Source organism: Protobothrops mucrosquamatus, unplaced genomic scaffold (genome assembly GCF_001527695.2).
Source record: "Protobothrops mucrosquamatus isolate PMUCROS unplaced genomic scaffold, P.Mucros_1.0 scaffold243, whole genome shotgun sequence".
NCBI classification, from domain to species: Eukaryota; Metazoa; Chordata; class Lepidosauria; order Squamata; family Viperidae; genus Protobothrops; species Protobothrops mucrosquamatus.
In genome coordinates, this window is record NW_015386593.1 from 639,797 (window position 1) to 662,348 (window position 22,552).

General features: G+C 39.5%; 1 protein-coding gene across 1 annotated transcript in view; it reads right to left on the reverse strand.

The window, feature by feature from the left end:
- Positions 1–20,341, reverse strand: part of LOC107286071 (collagen alpha-6(VI) chain-like) — an 80,086-nt gene extending 59,745 nt beyond the window's left edge. The window contains exons 1-3 of the mRNA XM_015814366.1: positions 20,256–20,341; positions 19,327–19,810; positions 7,479–7,560 (exon numbers count right to left, since the gene is read on the reverse strand). Of these exons, the coding sequence (XP_015669852.1) occupies positions 7,479–7,560; positions 19,327–19,810; positions 20,256–20,341 (652 nt within the window). The remainder of the gene's footprint in view (positions 1–7,478; positions 7,561–19,326; positions 19,811–20,255) is intronic.
- Positions 20,342–22,552: the final 2,211 nt, after the last annotated feature.

The window sequence follows — 22,552 nt, forward strand, 5'->3', positions numbered from 1 at the left end:
AAACATGTTTCATGTATTTCAGAAGCTCCTTCAGTACGACCTTCTGAAACTGTTTCATACTGCTTTCTCAGTGCATTTTTTCCCTTTATGGAAAGTAGACTGCAAACCAGTTCCAAAAATCCTGAAAGCAGTACCATTAGTCAAAGCACGGCCTTGCAAACCGATGTTGGTCTTTTCATAACAAATCCTTTTTCAAAACTAGCTAAGCCAAAATGCTTTGAATAAAGCCTCATAGCCTACACATCATATGAGAAAGAGAGAGTGGACTGAAAAGGAAGATGAATGCAGTGATTTATAACAGCTGAAGCTTAGCTCTGTGTGGACATGCAAAAATCTAACCTCAGAGTTCAACTTTCCTCAACTCAGTGCCCTCTGTCTATCCTGATTTGGGGGTTATGGGATTGCAAGCCAATGCAGCCCAGTCCATTTAGAAACACTTGGTCAGGAAATCTGCTTTTAAAAAGTGGATAGTGTCAGAATCGAATAATAAGCACCAGAATGAAATTGTTGAGTCTAAATCTTTCCAGAATTTCAGAAAGTATATCTCTGTATAATTTTATTGAATCGTTCTAATTTTGAAATAATGAAAGATACTCTCCAATCTTAGAATAGGATGTCATTGGATTAAATTAGCTGAATTCCATAAAATATTTACTTCATGACTGTTTTTAGGATGATGTGATGCAACCTGCCTCGACTTGTGTTCTGCTCTCTTTAATAATACCTTGATTTACAAATCACAGATAAATCATAGTGTGCTATTCTAATTTTATCTTATCGTGTTGCATGAATCCAGCTATTGTGATTTATTCACTAAACAATGGTTAAATAAACCATAGTTTATGTTACATATGAGTTCAAGAAAATTCTTGCTGGTCTTCTTCATTGGTGTTTAACCATTCACCTATAGCGATAATTTTCTAAAATGTCACAGAGAAGCTGACTCACCTGATGGTAAACTTGCTATTTCATGTTAAATGTATCAGCACTCAAGTGACAACTCTGATAATGTTCTTTAATATATTTTATAAAAGGGGTGTGTGTGAAACATTAAATTCTCCTTGTATTAAGGCAGTGGTTCTCAACCTGTGGGTCGGGACCCCATTTGGGGTCGATCGACCATTTCATGGGGGTCGCCAAGCAAGGCTGTCCGCCATTTTTTTGTCCGCCATTTTTTTTGTCCGCCATTTTTTTCCCCTTTTCCAGCAGGTGCCTTACCTCCCTTGGGCTGGGCCACCTGGTGGTTGGCCTGCTCCGTCTCTGCCACTTGCCAGCTACGCCTCGGCCGGCGCAGGGGGTGGAACCATGCATGCACGGCGCTCCCGGGCAGGGAAAGTCCTCGACTTACGACCGGTTTAGTCCTCGACTTATGACCGGTTTAGTCCTCGACTTACGACCGGTTTAGTCCTCGACTTACGACCGGTTTAGTCCTCGACTTACGACCGGTTGGGGTCGCGGCATTAAAAAGGTTGAGAACCACTGTATTAAGGTGACCAATCGTCCTCCTTTAGGGAGGACAGTCCTTCTTTTGTAAGTTCTGTCCTCTCTCAAAAAGTGTCCTCCTACATGTCCTCCTTTTCGATATTTGAAGACTAATCTGTAAATCTCCGTATTCGATCGATGCCGATCCGATCCGTTGCGTGTGATGTGACGTATTTGTATTTGACATGACGATTCATCAAGGCTCGGTACAGTGCAGCGAGATGCGATTATAAGACACATGCGCTCCACACAGGAGAATTGTTTTGAGAGAGTGCCCTGCACGCAAGTGGCTTTGTTTACTTCTTACCGAAACACAACACGGCACACACGCACACATTAGACTCACTTATTTTCTTCAATTTATTTGTGTCCTCCTTCTCATTGTAAAAAAGTTGGTCACCTTACTTGTATACAGTCTTTGTCTCCTGCATGGGGTGTTTGCATCCAACCTCAAGGAATGAGAAGGAATCCTTTTGTCTCTGGTTGACTGCAAACACCCCAGGCTGCAAACACTCCATGACAAATTCTGCTTGGATTTCAGGACAGATGCAACACAGGACATTTGCAATCAGCCCCCCAGAAATGAGAGGGGTTATTCTTGGTGTTGGGGGCTAGCTGCAAATGTCCATGCTGCAAAACTCCCTGCCAATTTCTTGCCTGGATTTCAGGATGGACCTTTTTCAGCCAGCCTCTTTGAAGATGAAAGGGCCGCCTGCCAGAGGAATTCAGCCCTGGACAAAGCTGAGATCCTCTGGCAAGCTCCTCTTTTGTTCTCTCTTCTTAATGACCAGGAAATCACTTAACAGCTGCAACTGGGAGTACCAGGATTGCAGTTGTTGAGTGAAGCAGTCACATGCTCAGCTCCCTTTAACAACCCTTCACTCAATGACTAAAATTCTGATCTCAACTGTAGTTTAATTCAAGGACTAGCTGTATATATTAGCCACTTCCCCCACGCCAGCTGCCTGAATAACAAAGAAATGTTCTGGGCTCTCCCCCACTTTTTTATTTTATTTTAATTAAGTCCTTCTTAAGATTGCTGAATTCCACAGCAAGAAGCCAATAATCTTGAGGAATGAGAACAATGAGCTACAACATGCAACACTAAAAAACATTGTTCAAGATTTATTTCATCTTTTGTTTAGATAATGTGGTATCAACCATGTTTCATTCGGGGGATTGCTTCCAAGCAATCTATTGTAGTGACTAACTTTTTATAAACATGGAATTTCTGGACAGCTTTCAGAGCAAAATCAAGCACTAATATCTTGGTAATAAGATTAAGTCAACTAATTTGGAAGATAATCTGAGTTAGTAGTTCTACTACTATGATTTGAAAATCCAAGACCATGCAGATAAGATTTGTGAGGGACTCCAAATGAAAGTGCTGTTTTAGTATGAGATTACCTATCTCGTGATCAGATGATATTGTAATGAATGGGGGAGGGGTTTCTGGCAACACCAATTCTATTAGGATCAGAGACTAGATTATTAGACAGATATATACATTAGGGTTAGAGTTACCTGGTGTTCAATAGTTACAGTTAACAATTTAAAGGCTACCATAAAGACCTTCAGTTGACAGTCATAAGGTTAAAACACAGATCTAAAACCATGAGATCTAAAACCATGAGACCCAATGCATCAGAGAGTACCTTTCCTAAGTATCAAATTTTATTAAAATGCAGCTTTGGTGAGCTGCCGTTCACTTCATCAGATATATAGAGTAATTAAACTGGTCTAGGATTTAAATGGAGGTGATGTGGGTGGGGAAAGGGAGGAGGAAATAGATTGCTTATGCAGATACAAATTACATGTGAGACACATTACAAGTATATCATCAATTAACAACTGCAATCTTGCTATTAGGCTCACCTCACCAATTCCGCCTGCCAGCTTTATTATAAGAGGACATTTTAAAAAGCTTCAAACAATATGTTGACCAAAATATTGGGACAGTAAAATTTAGACAGCAATATTACAGTGGTGAACTTGTAATTCTGAGGCATATCAATTTTTAAGGAGCAATTGCTGCTTGAAACAAACAGCTGCATCCTACATAGGTTCCTGTTACAAGGTGGAGAGTCTTAGTTACAGAAGCAATGGATGCAGAGGTAGAAAATTTGAAATACCAAGACGGAGTTAAGGACAGATAGTCAGGGAGAAAATCTATATATATGGTCACTAAGAGTTGAAACTAACTTGATAGCACATAATCAATTAAAATGTTCCTATTAGAAAGAGTGCCTTCAAAAATCCCTTTATAGAACTGGCATTTTTTGGTAAAAGGAGGTGAAATGAGCATCCTGGCATGTCAACCAGATAGAATATGAAATTCTGTTAGAATTTACTTTCTTTTATTGTAAAGAAATGGAAGTGAGATGTGTTTTTGCAAGCACCTGAGACACCATCTGAGGCAATGAGTTACTGGCAAACAAGAAATCAAGCATTGGTTGGTTTGAAAGTCTCTATACTGGCCATAAAGCAAAAATGTTGACTATCTCTTGGTTTTCTACACATCCATGAACATGTCTTGATGCTGAAAGTAGTCAACACACCCTGGATCAATTTCAGATGTGTTTTAAACTTGGATAAGAAGGACTGGGAAATGGAAAGGAAGATTGATTAGAACTGCCATATGTTAGATGTAAATCAAACCAATCTTGCTCAGTGAAAGGAAACAGGATGGATTTGTAATCCCTGAAAAGAATTCCAAAATTGATAATAACCAGACAATTGGACTATGGAGTCATAGTCCAATATCACATCTGGAAAGCACCAAATTGTGGAAGAGATTACTCAGAGTAGGAATTTTTCACACTGTATAACATACAATGTAGATAAATTCTCTCACAATTTACAACATTGCTTTGAATTTTATCCCAAAAGTGCTTTTCCAGAAGACAAGTGGACTTTCTTGGTTTTTTTCTTGAAAATGTTTCACCTCTGAAGAACTGATGAAGCTTCTTGGATGAGAAGCAAAACTCCAGCTGCCTTCTGGAAAAACACCTTTGGGATAACAAATGTCCTGGATGACTGATAGTCTCCATAGATGCTCTGAACTTTACTGAAGACAGAATTGTGACAGGATTTTTGGATTATTGGATTTTTCCATTCCAGCATAGGATACTATCATATAAACATTTCCACCTTTGGAAATATATGCCCCATGATTGCACACATTTTTATTTTTCCTTATGGAGAAATGACTGTCTTTTCATCGTGTGCGTCTGTATTAACCATCCATTGCCAGGACTGGCAACAAATATGAACAGCTTATTTTTCACTTATTTCAATCGCCAATGGTGGCAATTGGGTGGGATTTACTTCAGTCATGACCCTTGCCCTGCAAAGGCAACATGTGCTGCCTTAAGAAGGCTGGGTGTGATGTGCCCTTCTTCACTAAAGTGATTCACAACACACCTCTTCCAGTATTCTGAAGCAGAGAAACATACTGCTTTATCGAACAGCTTGGAAGGCATTAACCTTTGCCCAAATGCAATCTCCCTTCTCAAATATGCACAGGCTTAGAAATTAATGGTATTTGTACATCACTATGTTCTTTTTGAAAACAAATCTTAATATTAACATGTCAAAAGGGATTTGGTCCATGGAGCAGATAATCACTATTTCTGAATTTTGCTTAAGTCTGCAAGTAGTGCCTCAGTTGATAGTTCTTTGCAGGGCTTTTTTTCTCATAGAACGCCCAGAACGGAGTTCCGGCACCTTTTTTGGATGGAACCTTCTAGGGTAGGCAAGGCGGGTTGTATGACGTGTGTGAGTTCTGGCACCTTTTTTTTTTAGAAAAAAAGCACTGGTTCTTTGTATCAAAAAATATTTATGTGCATAGAAAACCTATGGCTGTGGCATTAGATATCAAGGAAAATGGTTAGGATCAATCTTTTTCCTGACATGCTAGTTTTTGACATAGGAGAACTGATTGTGGAAGGCTTCCACAGAACAAAAGCAATATATCTAAGTATGTTCATAATCTTCTACTGTACTTGAAAGCAACAAGCATGCAAAATGTTTATGTTATTCATGTCATTAAAAACATTAAAAGTAACATTAAGAACTGCAGCATGATGATAAATACAGTGTGGCATGGAGAGGATATTAGCTATATTTCATTTTCACTGAAATTAAAAGGTCCATCCTGCAGCTCCCCACAAGCTAACTTTCAGCTGCCTAATCTTACCTATGCTGGATTTGGGAACAAGTTTGATTTTTTGCTGACTCAGTGCAGGATATTGCACAGCTTATAGCCAAGTGCATTGGATTTAAGATTTAACTGCTTTTAATTGCTCAAAAAGCAAAGGTCCTTTTCACAAAGAATTCATTTTTTTCCTGGTCTTTATTAGTAGAATAAGCTCAAAGGACAGCATTGAAATAGTTAGGTAGTTAGTTCTCCATTCAAGTACTATCTGGTGTCTAGTTGACATTACTGATCCTCAAGCTAAGTCAAATTGGAACTGGTTAGGATTTGAATAGGAAATTACTCTTTATGTTATACAGCAGTCTCCATCAACTCTAAAAGCACTCTGTCTTGAAGAGTGGGACTATATCAGTTCCTTCTCATTTCAAAAATGAAATCTATTGTTCCTTAGTTGTTCCATCATGGAGCATTCTGGGTTCCTTCAATTCAACAAAATCATCAATCAGGAGTCAAGAAGTGTGCCATCAGTCACAACTTCTGCCCTCTGAAATGAGATGCCTCACCCCCCCCCCCCTTAAATTTGTGTGGCTTTCACCACTTTCACCATTCCATAAGGCCTTGTGTTAAAATTGAGGGAACCCCTTGTTGGATGGGTTCCATCTATGATTTTATATAGATGACCAGATCCTATCTTGTTTTGTCCTGTGTTATATTTCTATGGTTAATTATATTATGAGCTACTTGGCTCAGTCTGAAACACCTAAATTGAACTGAAACAAATAAATAAACATCTGTTCTATAGCAACTAATGTACACATCATCAAAGTTCATTTTATTATGTCATTGAATCCCAATCAACCATGTGCATTTTTATATAAAAAAAAGTCTTATGTGGGATACCTTCATCTTTAGAGATGAAGTTCTTTGCTTTTTTCTTTACTTCTCTTATTTTTTCTTTTATTTTTTAGTTTGCATTAGTTTCTTTTTAATTGTAATATTTAATAAAATTATTATTAAAAATGTTGCCAACTTTTCCACTGAACAAAAAAGATTTTGAAATAATTCAAATATGCTCAATATAGCTCAGTGAAGCGAAAATATGGTTCCCAGTGATTTATTGTGACTATGCTAATTAATCAGTTTTAGCCACATATTAAGTTAATTTCTCAAAAAAAGGTATTTTTGCCACTTAGCTAAAGATTAAGCATACCAGATCATATTATGCATTTTATATATTAATTGTACGCATTTCACAAATAGGGGAACAAAATAAACACAAATAGAATAATATTCCCCAAAAATGTAACTGACATGCTATTCAGTTATAAATGCTAATTGTGAGAAATTAAAACCCTTATATCATCATTACAAAATAATTTGCTTTCTACCTACTTTTATAAACAAAGGAGGGAAAGGGAAAAGAGAAAGGGATGGAAGATGTGTTTGCTGTGGTATGAAAAACAATATTTTTTTGGAATACGTAGATACCACTGACAAATATGAATATTGTATTTCTCAACATAGTTATTTACAATTGTAATTAATACACATTTGGTAGTATTATATCCCATATAATATTGGCATCTCTTATTTGCTGCTAGATTATACGGTCATCTCACATCTGACTGATATCCCTTTTCCTTTCTCTATTTGGAAGAAAATTTATTCTTGGATTAGATTTTGTACCCAGACAGAACTGTGGAATCTTGTATGCTTTTTATACCTTTTTGCAATATTCTACTTTTTATTTCTTTTCTTTTGAACTTAGAGATACAAAGCCTGAGGCAATAGTTTAAAAAACTATTAGTAAATTATTTTAGATAATTATTCTTCCTCTTACCTTTAAAAGCTGTTGCGTATTCTTCCTCCTTTTCTCTGCCCTGCCTTGTCTTCTTTGGAAGTCTCAGGCAAAGGATGACATTCTAAAATACAAAAAAAAAAAAAAAAAAAACCCCGCAGAGCTTTAACACACATGTTTATTGTTTCATTTTCCTTCATAGAAAGTGATCCCTCCTTTTTTTTTAAATAAGGGCTTGTTCCCATAATTCATAACAATCACAAGGATCTCAAAACAGTTAGCAATGCATTTCAAGCATAGCCATTCTATGAGGTAAAAAAACTTATTTAATAATCCTCTTCTTATCTTCATAGTGAGGTCATCCACACGCAACATCATTCATCTATTCAAAGCACAGCAACACTAAAATGCCTTGGTAACAAAGACACACTTTTCCCTTTAGAGGCACAGACCAAAGGATGGTGAATTCATGCTGTTGTCCACAACATCCTATTCATTACCAAATCAGTTAATTTTAAGTGTTAAACGTCTCTTTGAAGTTTTTATTAATGAATGATCTCCTGAGACAGCTGCTCCATGTGTTTTTAAGTAAAAGAAAGCGAATGGAAAACTTGAAAGAACAAAACATTGCACTCACCAAACTACTTAGAAGTCCATCTGAATTTTATCTAGTGGTCCATATGATTTGCTCTCAGTCCTCTCTTATTCCTCTGGAAAAGGAGCAAACACACTCCCTCCAAACTTAGAGACCCGCCTCCTAATTCTCTTTAGGCAGACCGTTTGGAGAATGCGTCCTCACAGATCAACCTCTTGACTCCTGTTTAAATTGAATAAACGCCGTGGGCTGCAACGGAAAAGAAGTATATTTCCAAGATGCATTTAGAATATATATATTCCAAAGTAAACTATATACTGAGTCAAGTTGTTTGGATTTCAATTAAATCCCTGCTGGACAATAAATTGATTCGTTATCTTCAAACATTTCTTTATCTCCATTTCCCCTCTCTCTAAAATGGGATGATTATTACAGTATTACTGGATTATTTATAACAAAGCTTATCTAATTAATGACAGGCTGTTAAATAAAGTATAGCTTATGAAGAATAATAAATAACTGATCTCTGAAGCAATGGAAATTGTTCTCAAGTAAATTATTTTTTGAAATGCTACATAAATACAGGTTCAGACGTAACTTTACCAAAAATCACCAAAGCAATAAAAATTATTCCTACTAGTTTTAAAATCACAGGTTTTACATTTTAGTTCCTTTCATCTACATTGTAATGTTTATGAGAACTTAAATGTAATTTATTGTATTTGCTTAACAAAATACAAATCAAGATAAGAAAAATGTTGAAGTAACAAAGTCAAAAACAACCTAGGAAGTACCTATAATGTTTTATGAATTATCTTCTAAAATCTAATAACAAAGATATTTTTAGCACATAAAATAAAGCACATACCTAATATGCCAATAAATCCTATGTTTTGTTCTTAACCTATGCTGGCAAATAGATCTCTAGAGGAATCATGAAGGAAAAATCCCTGAGGTCTTGAACTTCAAAGGCAAGTTGTTCATCAGTATAAATGTCAGGTTAGATGGATCAAAACATTTGACTCCATAGAGATATGTTCAGAGCAGGCACGCACAGAGACTCCACTTTTTTCGGTGGCACTTTGGTGCCTGGCCAGGTTGGCCAATTTCCCTCTTTCTTCTCCCCATTCCTCCTCCTCCTTTGACAGCGGTGGGGTTTGGGAGATGATCAATCCCCATTCATGGCATGGCCTCCAACCAATCGCAGCACCACCTCTCAGGAAGGCAACACCAACTGCCATTTCATAAAACTCATTATACATTTGATGAAATACTACATTTTAATTCCCTTGGTGTTTGTTACTTCAGTAAACAAACATATAACATAAAGAGAAAAAGTGCCAAACAACCAGGGGGTGACAAGCTGTCATTTGGTGTTACGCCCCAAATTCCCCTGAAATATTATGAGTGCACCTGTTCCCGAACAGTGAAACCAATAGGAAGTTAGGACACAATGAACCAATAGAAATATAGATTTCAAGGTTTATATTATTGCCCATTTCGGAAGCCGTGAAAGAATGTTCATAACTTTCCCGTGACAAATAGGTTTGTCGTACACATTATTCGATTGTTTTTTGTCAGGTATTATTTAATATTTTTTTATTAATATTTTAAAACTCTTTCTTATAATCTAATTTTGTGTATCTCTAGTATTGTTCTTATTTAAATATTAATTGCATGAAATAATATACTACCTTTGGGAATATTGTTTTTTTATATTTAAAACGGCCATTAGGGCAGAGAATCAGTTGTTAAATGATATATGTACTGTATATGTATATGTATTTGTATATGTATGTGTGTGTGTGTGTATAAAATCAGAGTAGCTGATTACAAGCTACAGCATGAAGTTATTTCCACTTTTTTCCATAGTTAATATATTACACTTAGCCATGATTTGTTGAGTAACTTACAACTGGTTGGAGCCAGCCATTGCATCCATTTAGTCTGCTATAAAGAAATGTGGAGATAACCTTGAAGAAAGAATGCAAAAGCCTTTACATAAACATCAGCTAAGCCTTGAAAAAGAGTCGGGGCTGTGTGAGAAAGAAACACGTAATTCCTCCATCTTGATTTTTTGATATAACAATGGGGAGAGACAACCTCTCTCAAGATTTGATTATTATACTTCATAATAATAAAATTGAGTCCAAAGGTTTCTTGTGATATCTGTTTTCTGACTTAGCTTATCTTGAAAGACAATCTTCAGAGCACAAAGGCTAAGGTCACACAGCAGTGAAGTCAAAAACTCCCTAAAATGTAACTAAGCAAAACAGCATTTCCAAAATTCTATTATTGAATCCCTCAATGGAAATTCTCAAAAGCTTCGCTAACACAGGTAATCCTCAACTTATGACCACAATTGAACCCAATGTTTCTGTTGCTAAGTAAAACATTTGTTAAGTGAATTTTGCCCTATTTTACAACTTTTCTTGCTACAGTTGTTAAGTTGGTAAATTAATAACACGGTTGTTGAATGAAACTGGTTTCCCCATTGATTTTGCTTGTCAGAAAGTCTCAAAAGGTGATCATGTGACCCCAGGACAGTGCAACTATCATAAATATGAGTCAGTTGCCAAGCCTCTGAATTTTGATCATGTGACCATGGGGATGCTGCAATGATCATAAGTGTGAAAAATGGCCATAAGTCACTTTTTTTCAGTGACATTGAAACTTTGAACAGTCACTAATGAACTATTGTATAGAAAGTTATTCAAATGAATATTTATAAAAAAAATATCGGCAGGGTTCAAAGGAATGTAAAGTTCAGATACACACAAACATACATACATACGTACATACATACATGCAATACATTTGAAGACAATATGATGGATTTAAAAATTCCACAAGACTTCATAAGTGAGAAAACAATGAAGCAAACTAACTACTGAATTTGATCCAGACACATACATACTGGTGAGCATTGTGGCTGCTGCAACAGTTGTAAGTGTGAGTACTCATCATATGTCACTTTTTTCATTGCCATTGTAACTTTGAACTATTGTTAAACAAATATTTGTAAGTTGAGGACTACCTGTATTGTAATCAACATGTATACCAAACTGTATCTAACAATTCAAGAAATTCTTGAATTGATGGCTAATTTAGAATTTACAAGATGGATCCCAAAACACAAAGACATTAAAATAGGTTTCATGACTGAAATAAACAAGATCATGCTTATTAAAATTGTCCCTTTAATTACTTACAACACTAGGAGCTCTTCCCCATGGCAAACCTATGTGGCGGGCACAATCTCCAGAACTCACAAAGTATCTGCTTTAATTGGGCAACTTTTATAAATCTTCCACCTTTCTCTCCCTAGAATTGTTCACTTTAGGCATCAGCAATGGCAGATTAGATATTAATGAGAATTAATTGTTTAGTAATTATTGGAGCCCACTAGGGCATAGTGACTGAGTGGTTAAGATACTGGGTTTGTCGATCAGAAGTTTGGCAGTTCTAGACCAAGTATCATGTGATGGAGTGAACTTCCATTACTTGCCCCAGTTTCTGCCCACCTAAGTAGTTTGAAAGCATGTAAATGCAAGTAGATAAATAAGTATCACTTTAGTAGGAAAGAAACAGTGTTCCATGCAACTTTGGCATATAGTCATGCCAGCCATATGACTCCGAGGCATCTTCGGACAATGCTGGCTCTTCCTCTGTAAACAGAAGATGAGCATCACTGTCTAGAGTTGGATACGACTGGCAGGGAGAAACTTTTTCTTTTTTCTTTAACACAAAACAGGGAAATAATTATGTAATTGGGATTACAGCAGAAAGTTTGTTATCTTACAGCTCACATGAATAAATAGGAAAAGGTAACTTGTCTACCTTTTATCTCTTCCAGATATTAATTGAAAAATGTGAGTCAATCACAGGACAATCACAGGACTATCACTTATTAAGAGTGTCCTTGTTCCATCCTCACTCCCACTCCATTATCCCCATCATTTCTTCATTTTCAGTTTATTGGGATGAGAACTATGGACATGCATATTCAGTGATCACATAAACCTAAATCTTCTTCAGCCCTCAGGTTCCCACATGCAGTAATACACACACACACACACACACACACACACACACACATATATATATATATATATACTTTAAAAATACGAATCCCGGGTATATCCATATTAACAGTTGAAGAACAATGATCTCCAGGATATAAAAACAACAGTTTATTAGCTAAGCTTTTGTCAGTCGCCTGCTGACGTCATCAGAGTAAATGATGATGGGAGGAGAGGAGGTGCTGGAATTCAAAAGGACATGGGCGGAAGCGGTGCGGCTAGAGAGAATACGACCAACCGGAGCGGGTAGACTGGTGGCATGCTCGATGAGCAGAGCGCAAAAACAGCCAGCTTTAAAAGCAGACTTTCAAATCCCTGGTTTTTTACTCTGATGTTTTTATAGTTATCCTGGAGATCATTGTTCTTCAACATTGTGTTTTTCAGGTGAAAAGTTCCATTTAAATGACTAACAGAAGATCTATCCATACCTTAACTATTGATGAAAAACAGACTCTTGTCAAAACTCTTTTTATTAATGGCAACAATAACAAAAGTGGAAAGGATTCAGATTTGTAATTTAATTACAAATGTATATGGAACATAATATACTTCAAACTGAGTAAATGACTGAGTTCAAAAATTTTTTACATAGGGAAATGTGATGAAGCAGATCAGGGCAGATCTAGTGATTTTTATCTTGCTCAAAGTTGTTTTAAATTAAGAAAAACATACTCATCTTGCAGTACTTAAAATAACTTGGCATTTATAAAAGCTTGCTTAAGAATGTAAGATCAAAGAATTTATGTAGATAATTTGTAACTATCAGGGGGATACCGCAGAATAAAAAATATTACATGGAAAAATACTAATGCTCTGGAATGGCTTAATTGAAAGGATCATACTTAAACCAAGAGCCAGCAAATGAGAGACTGCACATCCACTTCTCAGGAAGAACTTCTTGGCAAGAGAAAGCTTACTTGTCCCATCCAGAGAGGGAACAGCTGCAGAAAGAACACGTATAGAAATTATGCAGCTTATAACTAGTGCAGGCTTGGGAAAGGTTCTAAAAACTAAAGTAGACAATGATGAATTTTTAGAAGCCTCATCACAGCTTCCTTCAACAGAACTATGTCCATAGTTTCTTCCTTCGCCAAGCATGTAAGTCATCAATACCTCTGTAAATCATAGTCCAGGCCTGTCTGATCCAAAATTCAAGAGCGGCTAACGTTAACTGGTGACTTCCAAGTATTTTTATTTAAAATTATCAGAATTCCCAACAATCTAAAAACTTGGAAAGTTGTTTTCCAAGATTTAATTGATACAAAGTGTTGTCAAATGCTTTACCTCTTCAAAAACTTTGTCTGCATATTGAGACTATACAAAATGATTAAAAAAGAAAGAAAAATAAAGATAGGATAGATAAAAATAGTCATTGTGAAACAGAACAAAACTAAATACAAACAGGAATATGAACATATTATCTATAAAATATCACAACAGACTATAGCTGAATATTTCTCCCAATTCCCCCATTTGCCTATACTTACTATGACAGTGATGGCGAACCTATGGCACACGTGCCAGAGGCGGCACACAGAGCCCTCTCTGTGGGCACGCGTGCCATGCCCCGGAGATGGCAACCGTCCCTCTTCAACCAGCCGCCTGCTAACTCGCTGAGGTCCCACATGGCCAGATGCATCCCAGCACCCATGCGCTCGCTGGCCTCTGTGTGCAGGGGCCGATGGTGTCAGGCAGCAGCCGCCCCAGCCCGTCTCACCTTGCCCTCTGACAATGGCACCGCCACCTTGCCTCGCCTCACCCCGCAGGACGAGCCTCCTGCCCACCGTCCCACCTGCCAGAGACCCCCTGGATCTCCCCCAACCCTGCCTGGCCCCCACAGGCATCCCTCCCCACGAGCAACATCAAGGTGATCATACCTACCTTGGCCACACCCACCCAATCTGCCATGACCACCACAGCCACGCCCACCCAGTGGGCCATGCCCACCTGGCACCCGGCGATAAATAAGTGGGTTTTGGGTTGCAGTTTGGGCACTCAGTCTCTAAAAGGTTCGCCATCACTGTACTATGACCTTCATTATTCAATACTGTGCTCTACCAATTAATGGATTCAACCATGACACAGGCATTTATTGTCATTGTAACCACCATCACTATGGAATAGAGATTCCTAAAAATCATAAGGCAGTATCAATCTTTGAATCACTCTGGATTAAAAACAGCATATTTAAATTATATAGAATAGAATAGAATAGAATAGAATAGAATAGAATAGAATAGAATAGAATAGAATAGAATAGAATAGAAGCTGGAAGGGACCTTGGAAGTCTTCTAGTCCAGTCCCCTGCTCAAGCAGGAGAACCTATACCAGTGATGGCGAACCTTTTAGAGACTGAGTGCCCAAACTGCAACCCAAAACCCACTTATGCATCGTCGAGTGCCAGGTGGGTGTGGCCCATTGGGTGGGCGTGGCTGCAGTGGTAACGGCAGACTGGGTGGGACTAAAAAGTTCAATCAATCAATTCCAACTTTGCAAGATCTTTTTTTTTCCCGTGAGAAGTTGAAATTGACTGATTGAACCTTTTTTTTTTTTTGCACACGGTGGCGAAGGCCTAAAATGAAAAGGTTTTATAAAACCCAGCTGAAGGCCTAGGACTGGGGCGACAGCACGCGTGCCGACAGAGAGGGCTCTGAGTGCCGCCTCTGGCACCCGTGCCATAGGTTCGCCACCACTGACCTATACTGTCTCAGACAGGTGAAAGTCTAGCCTCTTCTTAAAAATCTCCAGTGATAGAGTGCCCACAATTTCTGAAGGCAAGATGTTCCACTGGTTGATTGTCCTCACTGTCAGGAAGTTTCTCCTTAATTCCAGGTTGCTTCTCTCTTTGATCAGTTTCCAACCGTTGTTTCGTTCTTCTCTGTGGAGTTTTAGTGAACAACCTGGCCCTCTCTTCCTAGTGGCAGCCCCTCAGATACTGGAATACTGCTATCATGTCTCCTCTATTTCTTCTTTTCTTTAGACTAGCCAAATCCAAGTCCCATAGCTGTTCTTCGTATGTTTTGGTCTCCAGGTCTTTGATCATCTTAGTTGCTCTTCTCTGAGAATTTTTTTCCAAACTCTCAACATCTCTACTGGTAATCCTTGCCTTTCAACCATTCATTTAGTGACCATTCAAAGTTATTATAGTACTGAAAAAGGCAGCTTACAACCAGTTCTCATGACTATCTTTCATGCTGGAGTCATGTGATTGCTATTTACAATCTTCCCAACTGGCTTCCGACAAGCAAAGTCAATGGGGTAAGACAGATTTACTTAGCAACCATGTGATTCACTTAAAACTATGGTGATTTGCTTAATAACCAGCACAAAAAACGTCATAAAATTGGACATGGCTGACTTAACAACTGCCTTGCTTAGCAATGGAAATTCTGGTCCCAATTGTTATCATAAGTCGAGTGCAGAATTATTCTGCATAAGTGAAGAATTATTACAGGATAATGAGATTATGCACCTGGAATGAGATATTGTGACATTTTTTTAACTTTGAAAGGTATAAGCAGATTGTTGGTACCCATTAGATACACTTAGACTTACATTCTGATTTTTTTTGCCACTTCTTTTTTCTTGCCCAAGGAAACCTCTGATACTTTATTTTTCTCCAGTTAACATTTCAATCAGGGCTTCATTCAGTCAAGATGGCAGCCATGATTGACGAACATTTTTTAAAAATGTGGAGTTCAATCACCCTGTGGTAGACCTCATCTTGACTTTTTCTATCAGTTCTAAGAAACATCCTCAGTTCTAACAAATTGCAAAAAAAAAGCAAAAAAAAATTAAACAAGGAAAGGAGATATATAGGCTAACCTATCACTATGTCTAGTCCTTATAGTCAGTGGGCTTATAAGTACTTAAAACCAGTGCCCACAAAATTGAATTCCAGTACATTTCACCTCTTTAAAACTTATATCATAAAACTAGTATATTTTTCTCATTCCAGTGATTTTAAAATTCCAAATTTCATCCAAACCTATTTAATAACAAGTTGGAAAATGCTCCACTCACTCCAATTTCACTCAGTCATAATTCCAATGTCTCCTAGAAACAAAAAAAAATAATCCATCCCCCCAGCTGCAAAGAAGTGGCTACCCCAATGTACTTGAATAAAGAATTCAATATAACATTTCTACAAACTGAGGAATCCATAATGTTTCAGGTCCACACATTTAATTTTCTTTGACAACTATATTAGAGTTAATAATCACCAGAAAAATTGTTGTGTAGTGGGAACAGTGAGACATTGAAGACACGGAGTTGAAATAACAGCTCTTTATTCAGTTCTCACAGAAGCAGCTCTAGCAGCTGCTTGACTCATATTTATATGGACCACCACTAGGCGGCGGCCAATGATTTTAAAGTACTCATTCCCGCCTAAAACAAAGGCTTAAAGTTATACAGACAGACAATAATTCAAATAGAACAATCAGTTAACCATTGTCTATAATTCAAATAGAACAATCAGTTAACCATTTTTTATAACAGACCTTGTGAATTAGCTTAATACATAACACCCTTTCCCTCTAGATCAATACATATCCATAAATTGTACATAGTCCTTCAGATAAGTAGGCGGCTTCCACGATCGTTCCGATCGCTGCATCTCTGCCAGAGGTTCCCGGTCTACTCTTGGCTGACTGGGTAGACCAGAGTCCTTTTGACAGCTCAGGTCGGGTAGACTAGTCTCTTGTTTGTCTTTCCTGGCTGGATAGACCGGTTTCCTTTCGGCTGGTCTGTTTGGGTAGACCATTACACATGTCAGTGAGCAGAGCAGTCTGGGAAATAAGTCCTCCAGCAAACTCTGATCTGCGGGCACTATTCCATCAGTGTCTGCAACTGGGTCATCCAGCATGTCTCCTTGAGTCGCGCAGGACTCCGGCGACTCAGACGCGTTGCAGCTGTCAGACAGCCCTCGGTTCTCTTCTTGGTTGGCGGCGAGGGTTTGGTTAGCCTGCCTCTGACACAGCTGATCGATGTGGCAGCGCAAAATGCGCCCGTCTTCCAGGACCACTTCGAAAGAGAGTGGTCCTGACACTGTACAAACCACAGCTACCACCCACAGTGCCCCTTGAACGTAGTTCCTTGCCCAAACTTGGTCAGCGACTCACAAATTCCTCGGTGGCTTGGGCTGCGCTGTCTCTGTTGCAACTCGGTCTGGATGGAGACGGTCCTGCTTCATAGTCAGCCAACATCCCCATCTCAGTTCCACTGGGCTACGACCCATTGAAGTGCACGGAGTTGTGTGTTGGCAGAGCAGAAAGTCTGCCAACCTGTGATGCCAATCGCCCTTTGTTATTCTTTTAAGTGCTTCTTTGGTCATCCTGACCATCCTTTCCGCTTGACCATTAGAGGCCAGGTGAAATGGGGCAGAGGTGGCATGCCTAATCATATTAGACCTTAGAAATGCCTGAAATTCTGCAGCAGTATATTGTGCCCCATTATCTGATATGATTACATCAGGTAAGCCATGTGTGGCAAAGATTCTGCGCAATTCCTGGATGGTCCTGGCAGTAGTCATAGAGGGGACAGATGCTATCTCAAACCACTTTGAGTGACTGTCCACTACAATGAGGAATACCTGTCCTTGGAAGGGTCCTGTGTAGTCTATGTGAATCCTAGGCCATGGAGTTTGCGTAGTCTCCCAGTGATGTACTGAGGCTTGAGGCATTTCAGGTCTAGACTGTTGGCAAACCTGGTATCCTTTAACTTGAGCTTCAATATCCTTATCCAACCCTGGCCACCACAGCTAGCTTCTCATGAATGCCTTCATCCTGACTATTCCAGGATGTCCCTCATGCAGAGATTCTAAGACTCTTTCCCTTAGTGTGTGTGGGACTATAACCCTACTCCCCCATAGAATACATCCTTTGTATGCAGACAGCTCATCTTGTCTTCTAATAAAGCTCTGAAATTCTGTCCCAGGACTAGTTCCTGGCCACCCCCTCAGTACCCAGTTCAAAACTCGGCTGAGAGTTTTGACGGTGGCTGTCTCAGCAGCCACGTCCCCAGCATGAAGGGGAGATTCAGGCAAATCCTGAATTGACAGGATGCATGCAGCAGGTGCGGGATCTGGTTCTAAATTAGGCAGGGGCAGTCTGCTGAAAGCATCAGCGTGACGCATTTCCTTGTCAGGCTTATGGACTAGCCTGTAATTGTAGGTTGCCATAAAGATTGACCACCTCAGTATCCTTGGAGACAGGATCTGAGGGGTTTGCTTGTCTGCAGTAAACAGACCTAGAAGAAGCTTGTGGTCTGTAAAGACCGTAAATGGGCGACCATAAAGGAAATCGTGGAATTTCTTTATTCCTGCAACTATGGCTAAAGCCTCATCAATTTGAGCATAATTTCTTTCCGCGGGGGGAAAATGTCCTTGAATAAAAAGCTATGGGTGCTTGCTGCCCATTTGCCATTATAAGGCTCAAAACTGGTCCTATCCCGTATGATGCATCACATGCAATACTGATAGGCAGTTTTTCGTTAAAGTGTGTTAACACAAAGTCTGACGACAGCATGATTTCACTGCTTTGAAACTGTTTTCGTGGGCGCTAGTCCACTGCCATGGTGCCCTTTTAACTAAGAGCCTGTGTAGAGGTTCTGCTAATGCAACCTTGTGAGGGAGAAAGGCATGATAAAAGTTAAGTAACCCCAGAAATGCCTGCAGCTCTCCCTTTGACTTTGGTCTGGGAGCCTGCAAAATAGCCTTGAGCTTTGAATCAGCTGGGTGTATTCTGGCAGCGTCGATCCAGAAACCGAGGAACTCTGTAGAGTTCACTCCTATTTGACATTTCTCTCTTTTGAGCTTCAGCCCCGCTTCACAGAAGCACTGAAGAACAGCCCTTAAATGTTCTGCAAGTATTTCTGCTGACTCCCCAGCAATTAAAACGTCGTCAAAATAAGGACATACACCTGGAATGTTTTTTAACGTACGTTCCATCATGCTCTGAAAGAACCCTGGGGCTACACTGACCCCAAACTGCAGGCGATGAACCCTGAATGCCCTTCTATGGCTAACTATTGTTTGAGCCTCAGCAGAGGCGTCATCCACAGGCAGTTACTGATATGCCTGTGCCAGGTCCAGCTTTGCAAATAAGTGACCTTCTTGTAAGGATGCCAGAATGTGGCTAACTACAGGTACCAGATACGAATGCTGCTGCAGTGCCTTATTAATAGTGCACTTATAATCAGCGCAGATGTGCACCTCTCCATTAGGTTTGACCGGAGTGACTATTGGGGTTTCCCACACACTGCTGTCAACAAGTTGCAAGATTCCCTGTTGAATGAGCTTATCTAACTCTACATCAATCTTGGGCTTTAGGGCAAAAGGCACTCTACAAGGCTTTACTCTGATTGGGGTTACGGTTGGATTAAGGTGGAGAGCAATGGGTGCTCCTTTGTACTTCCCTAAGTTGGGGCTGAAAACATCAGCAAACTCCTGGCAGACAGCTGCCAAATCCGCTGTTTGGGTTATGTTGATGCCAGTCACATGGATGCCCAGGGTATCAAACCAGTCTAAGCCAATCAGGCTTGTGTGCTGGCCTTCGACCACCATGACACTGAGGGGACCCTCAAATTCTTTGAATGTCACTTTTATCGTAGCTTCTCCTTTTACCGCTATGCGGGAGTTTTGAAAATCTGTCAAAACTAAATCTGATGGCTTGAGTCTGACTTGTTTCCCGCCGTTTCTGCAGATGAAATTAAAAGTTTTATAGGAAATTATAGAGACAGCTGATCCAGTGTCCAGTTCCATGGAGCATGAAACTCCTTGTAGCTTGACTTTTAGCCTAAGCTTTTCTTTTAGGGGGCAATGGGCTCCAGTTCTGAGAATGCTTCTCCTTCCAGAGCAATATCCTACTCTATTCTGCCCCGGGGCCCCATTACCTCTCCTGGGGAAGTCTTCGCGTGGAGATTCCCTCTGGCGACCTTTACAGATGACAGCGATGTGGCCTTGTTTGTCACATGCTTGGCACACAGCTGCATGAAACTGGCATTCTGAGCGCTGGTGTCATCCTTCGCAGCCCTGACAGCTTGGGAAGAAAGCTGCCTTGTCAAGTGGCCACTGCCTTCTTTCTGGGATCTTCTGCACCTGGTCGATCTCAATGTCTACATCTGGGTCTTCTGTTCTCTGACTCTTCGTGATGCACAGCCGTCTGGCTGGGGAAATTCTTTGAGGGACGTAAAGCCTTGACGGCTCCACCTGTGGCCTCTTCTGCCATCACTTCTTTCAGTGCATCCTGGAATGTCAGGGTCTCTTTAGCAAACAGCCTCTGCTGTAAGTCTCTGCTTCTCAGGCCACATATTAGTCAATCCCTGAGCCGGTCCTCTAGATCGGGAAATTCGCAGAGCCTGGACGCTTGATGTAAGGCAGCCACGAATTCAGCAACGATTTCACCTGGCTGCTGTTCTCCCTGCTCGAACGCGTGTCTATATGCGATGGACAGTCTTGGTTCGAAGTGCTCCTTGAGTCTTCGTTTCAAGTCAGTGAAGGTGACTGACTCCAAAGTAGCAGGAGTGACTAGGTTCTCCGCTATATCAAAGGTGACTTGGCCACACACGCACAACAAGGTTGCAGCTTTTAAATTATCTTCTCTGACCTGGTTCGCTCTGAAGTAGTTTTCTATTCTTGAGATGTATGAACTCCATTGTTCAGGGTGCATCACATCGAACTTGGAAAGTTTGCCAACTTTGGCCATGGCTGGCTGTTACTGCATCTCCAATGCCTTATGCTGCTAGGGCTTCTGTGAGTTTCCCAGGGACGGTCCCTTAGGAAGGTGATACCTCCAGCGTTTGCATACTGGCAGGCAGAAGGGGGGAACGCGGTTCCAACCAGGGCGCTGATGCCTGGTCTTACCCCTTAGTGACTCAGCTCTTTCTTCCTAGCAGCATAATCCCACTTTCGTTGCCACTGTTGTGTAGTGGGAACAGTGAGGCACTGAAGACACGGAGTTGAAATAACAGCTCTTTATTCAGTTCTCTAGCAGCTGCTTGATTCATATTTATACGGACCACCAGTAGATGGCGGCCAATGATTTTAAAGTACTCATTCCCGCCTAAAACAAAGGCTTAAAGTTATACAGACAGATAGTCTATAATTCAAATAGAACAATCAGTTAACCGTTTTTTATAACAGACCTTGTGAATTAGCTTAATACATAACAAAAATAATATTGTCTTTGTATTGGTTCAGGAAGGAAGAAAAATGCCTTTAATCAAAGTTACTCTTACGGGTTCATATCTGAATGCAGTTGAAGGTATTTTATTTGTTTGTTTAATTTTATATGCCACCCATCTCTCTATCCAAAGCAATTCTATAAAAAATTATTTATAACAATCTTATAGACTAAAAGGAAAAAATGTACTCTCAGTTCATTTAAAGCTTAGAATGGGGCAGTCACATCTTAACAGTAGCCAGTCTGAAGTTTATAGATTTAGCAAGCCAGAAGTATAGATGTTTTTCTTGTGCATTTCTGCCTCAAAAAGATCTTTTAAAATGTTGACATTCTTGTTTTGAGAATCTGCACTGTTTAGAATATCTGAACTGTAATTGAGCTGGAGTACAAAGGTTAATATATTGTTTAAACCATCTGCAGTACAGATGCTTCAGTTAATGTAATATAAACTAATATATGATGAGACATAAGCAAAATCAGAGCAATCAAATGAACTGTTGCTACACAGACAGATGGAACAGATACTAATAGTGCCAAATTGACCCCAGTCCAGAATATGTTAAAGCCACAATCATTTCTCCTACTTTCCATCCAAGGCAAATAGAATTTGGAAAGGATGTTTAATTTAATTCTAAAGAAAATAGCATTAGACACCACTCATGGTCACTCATGGTCTCATCATTTCCCAAGTGAACTATACCAAGTGCCTTGAAGATCATGCAGAAGCACCAGAATATGGCAGTGAAAGCCATTACAGGTGTGTCTCAATGTTACACCTTTGCTTTTTGAACTACACTGACACCCAGTTTGCTCCTAGGTACAATTAAAGATGCTGGTTATCACCTGTAAAGCCTTTCATTGCAAAAGACTTGGTTATATTTGGGGCTGCCTATCTGATTGTTTCTATCCATCCCATCAGATCCAACAAGATAAGTACACTGTGGATCCTGTCATTTAAAAAACTGTCATCTTCAGGGATCCAGAAAGTGCAGTGTGCTTTTCAGACACAGCACCTGCCTATACATTGCTCCATTCAAGATTAGACAGGCCTTTCAAAAAGCCTTGAAGACCTAGATGTGTTTCCAGGTACTGGACCCGGGAAATTAGTTGGAACCCATCGGGCATTTTTAGTTTCTCAGACTTGTTTTACCCTTTTTATAAGTTATTTACATTTGTTGTTTGACAACATTTTTATCTACTACTTTTTCATATAACTTTATTGTTTTATTTTATTACAATTTTATTACAATATAAGAT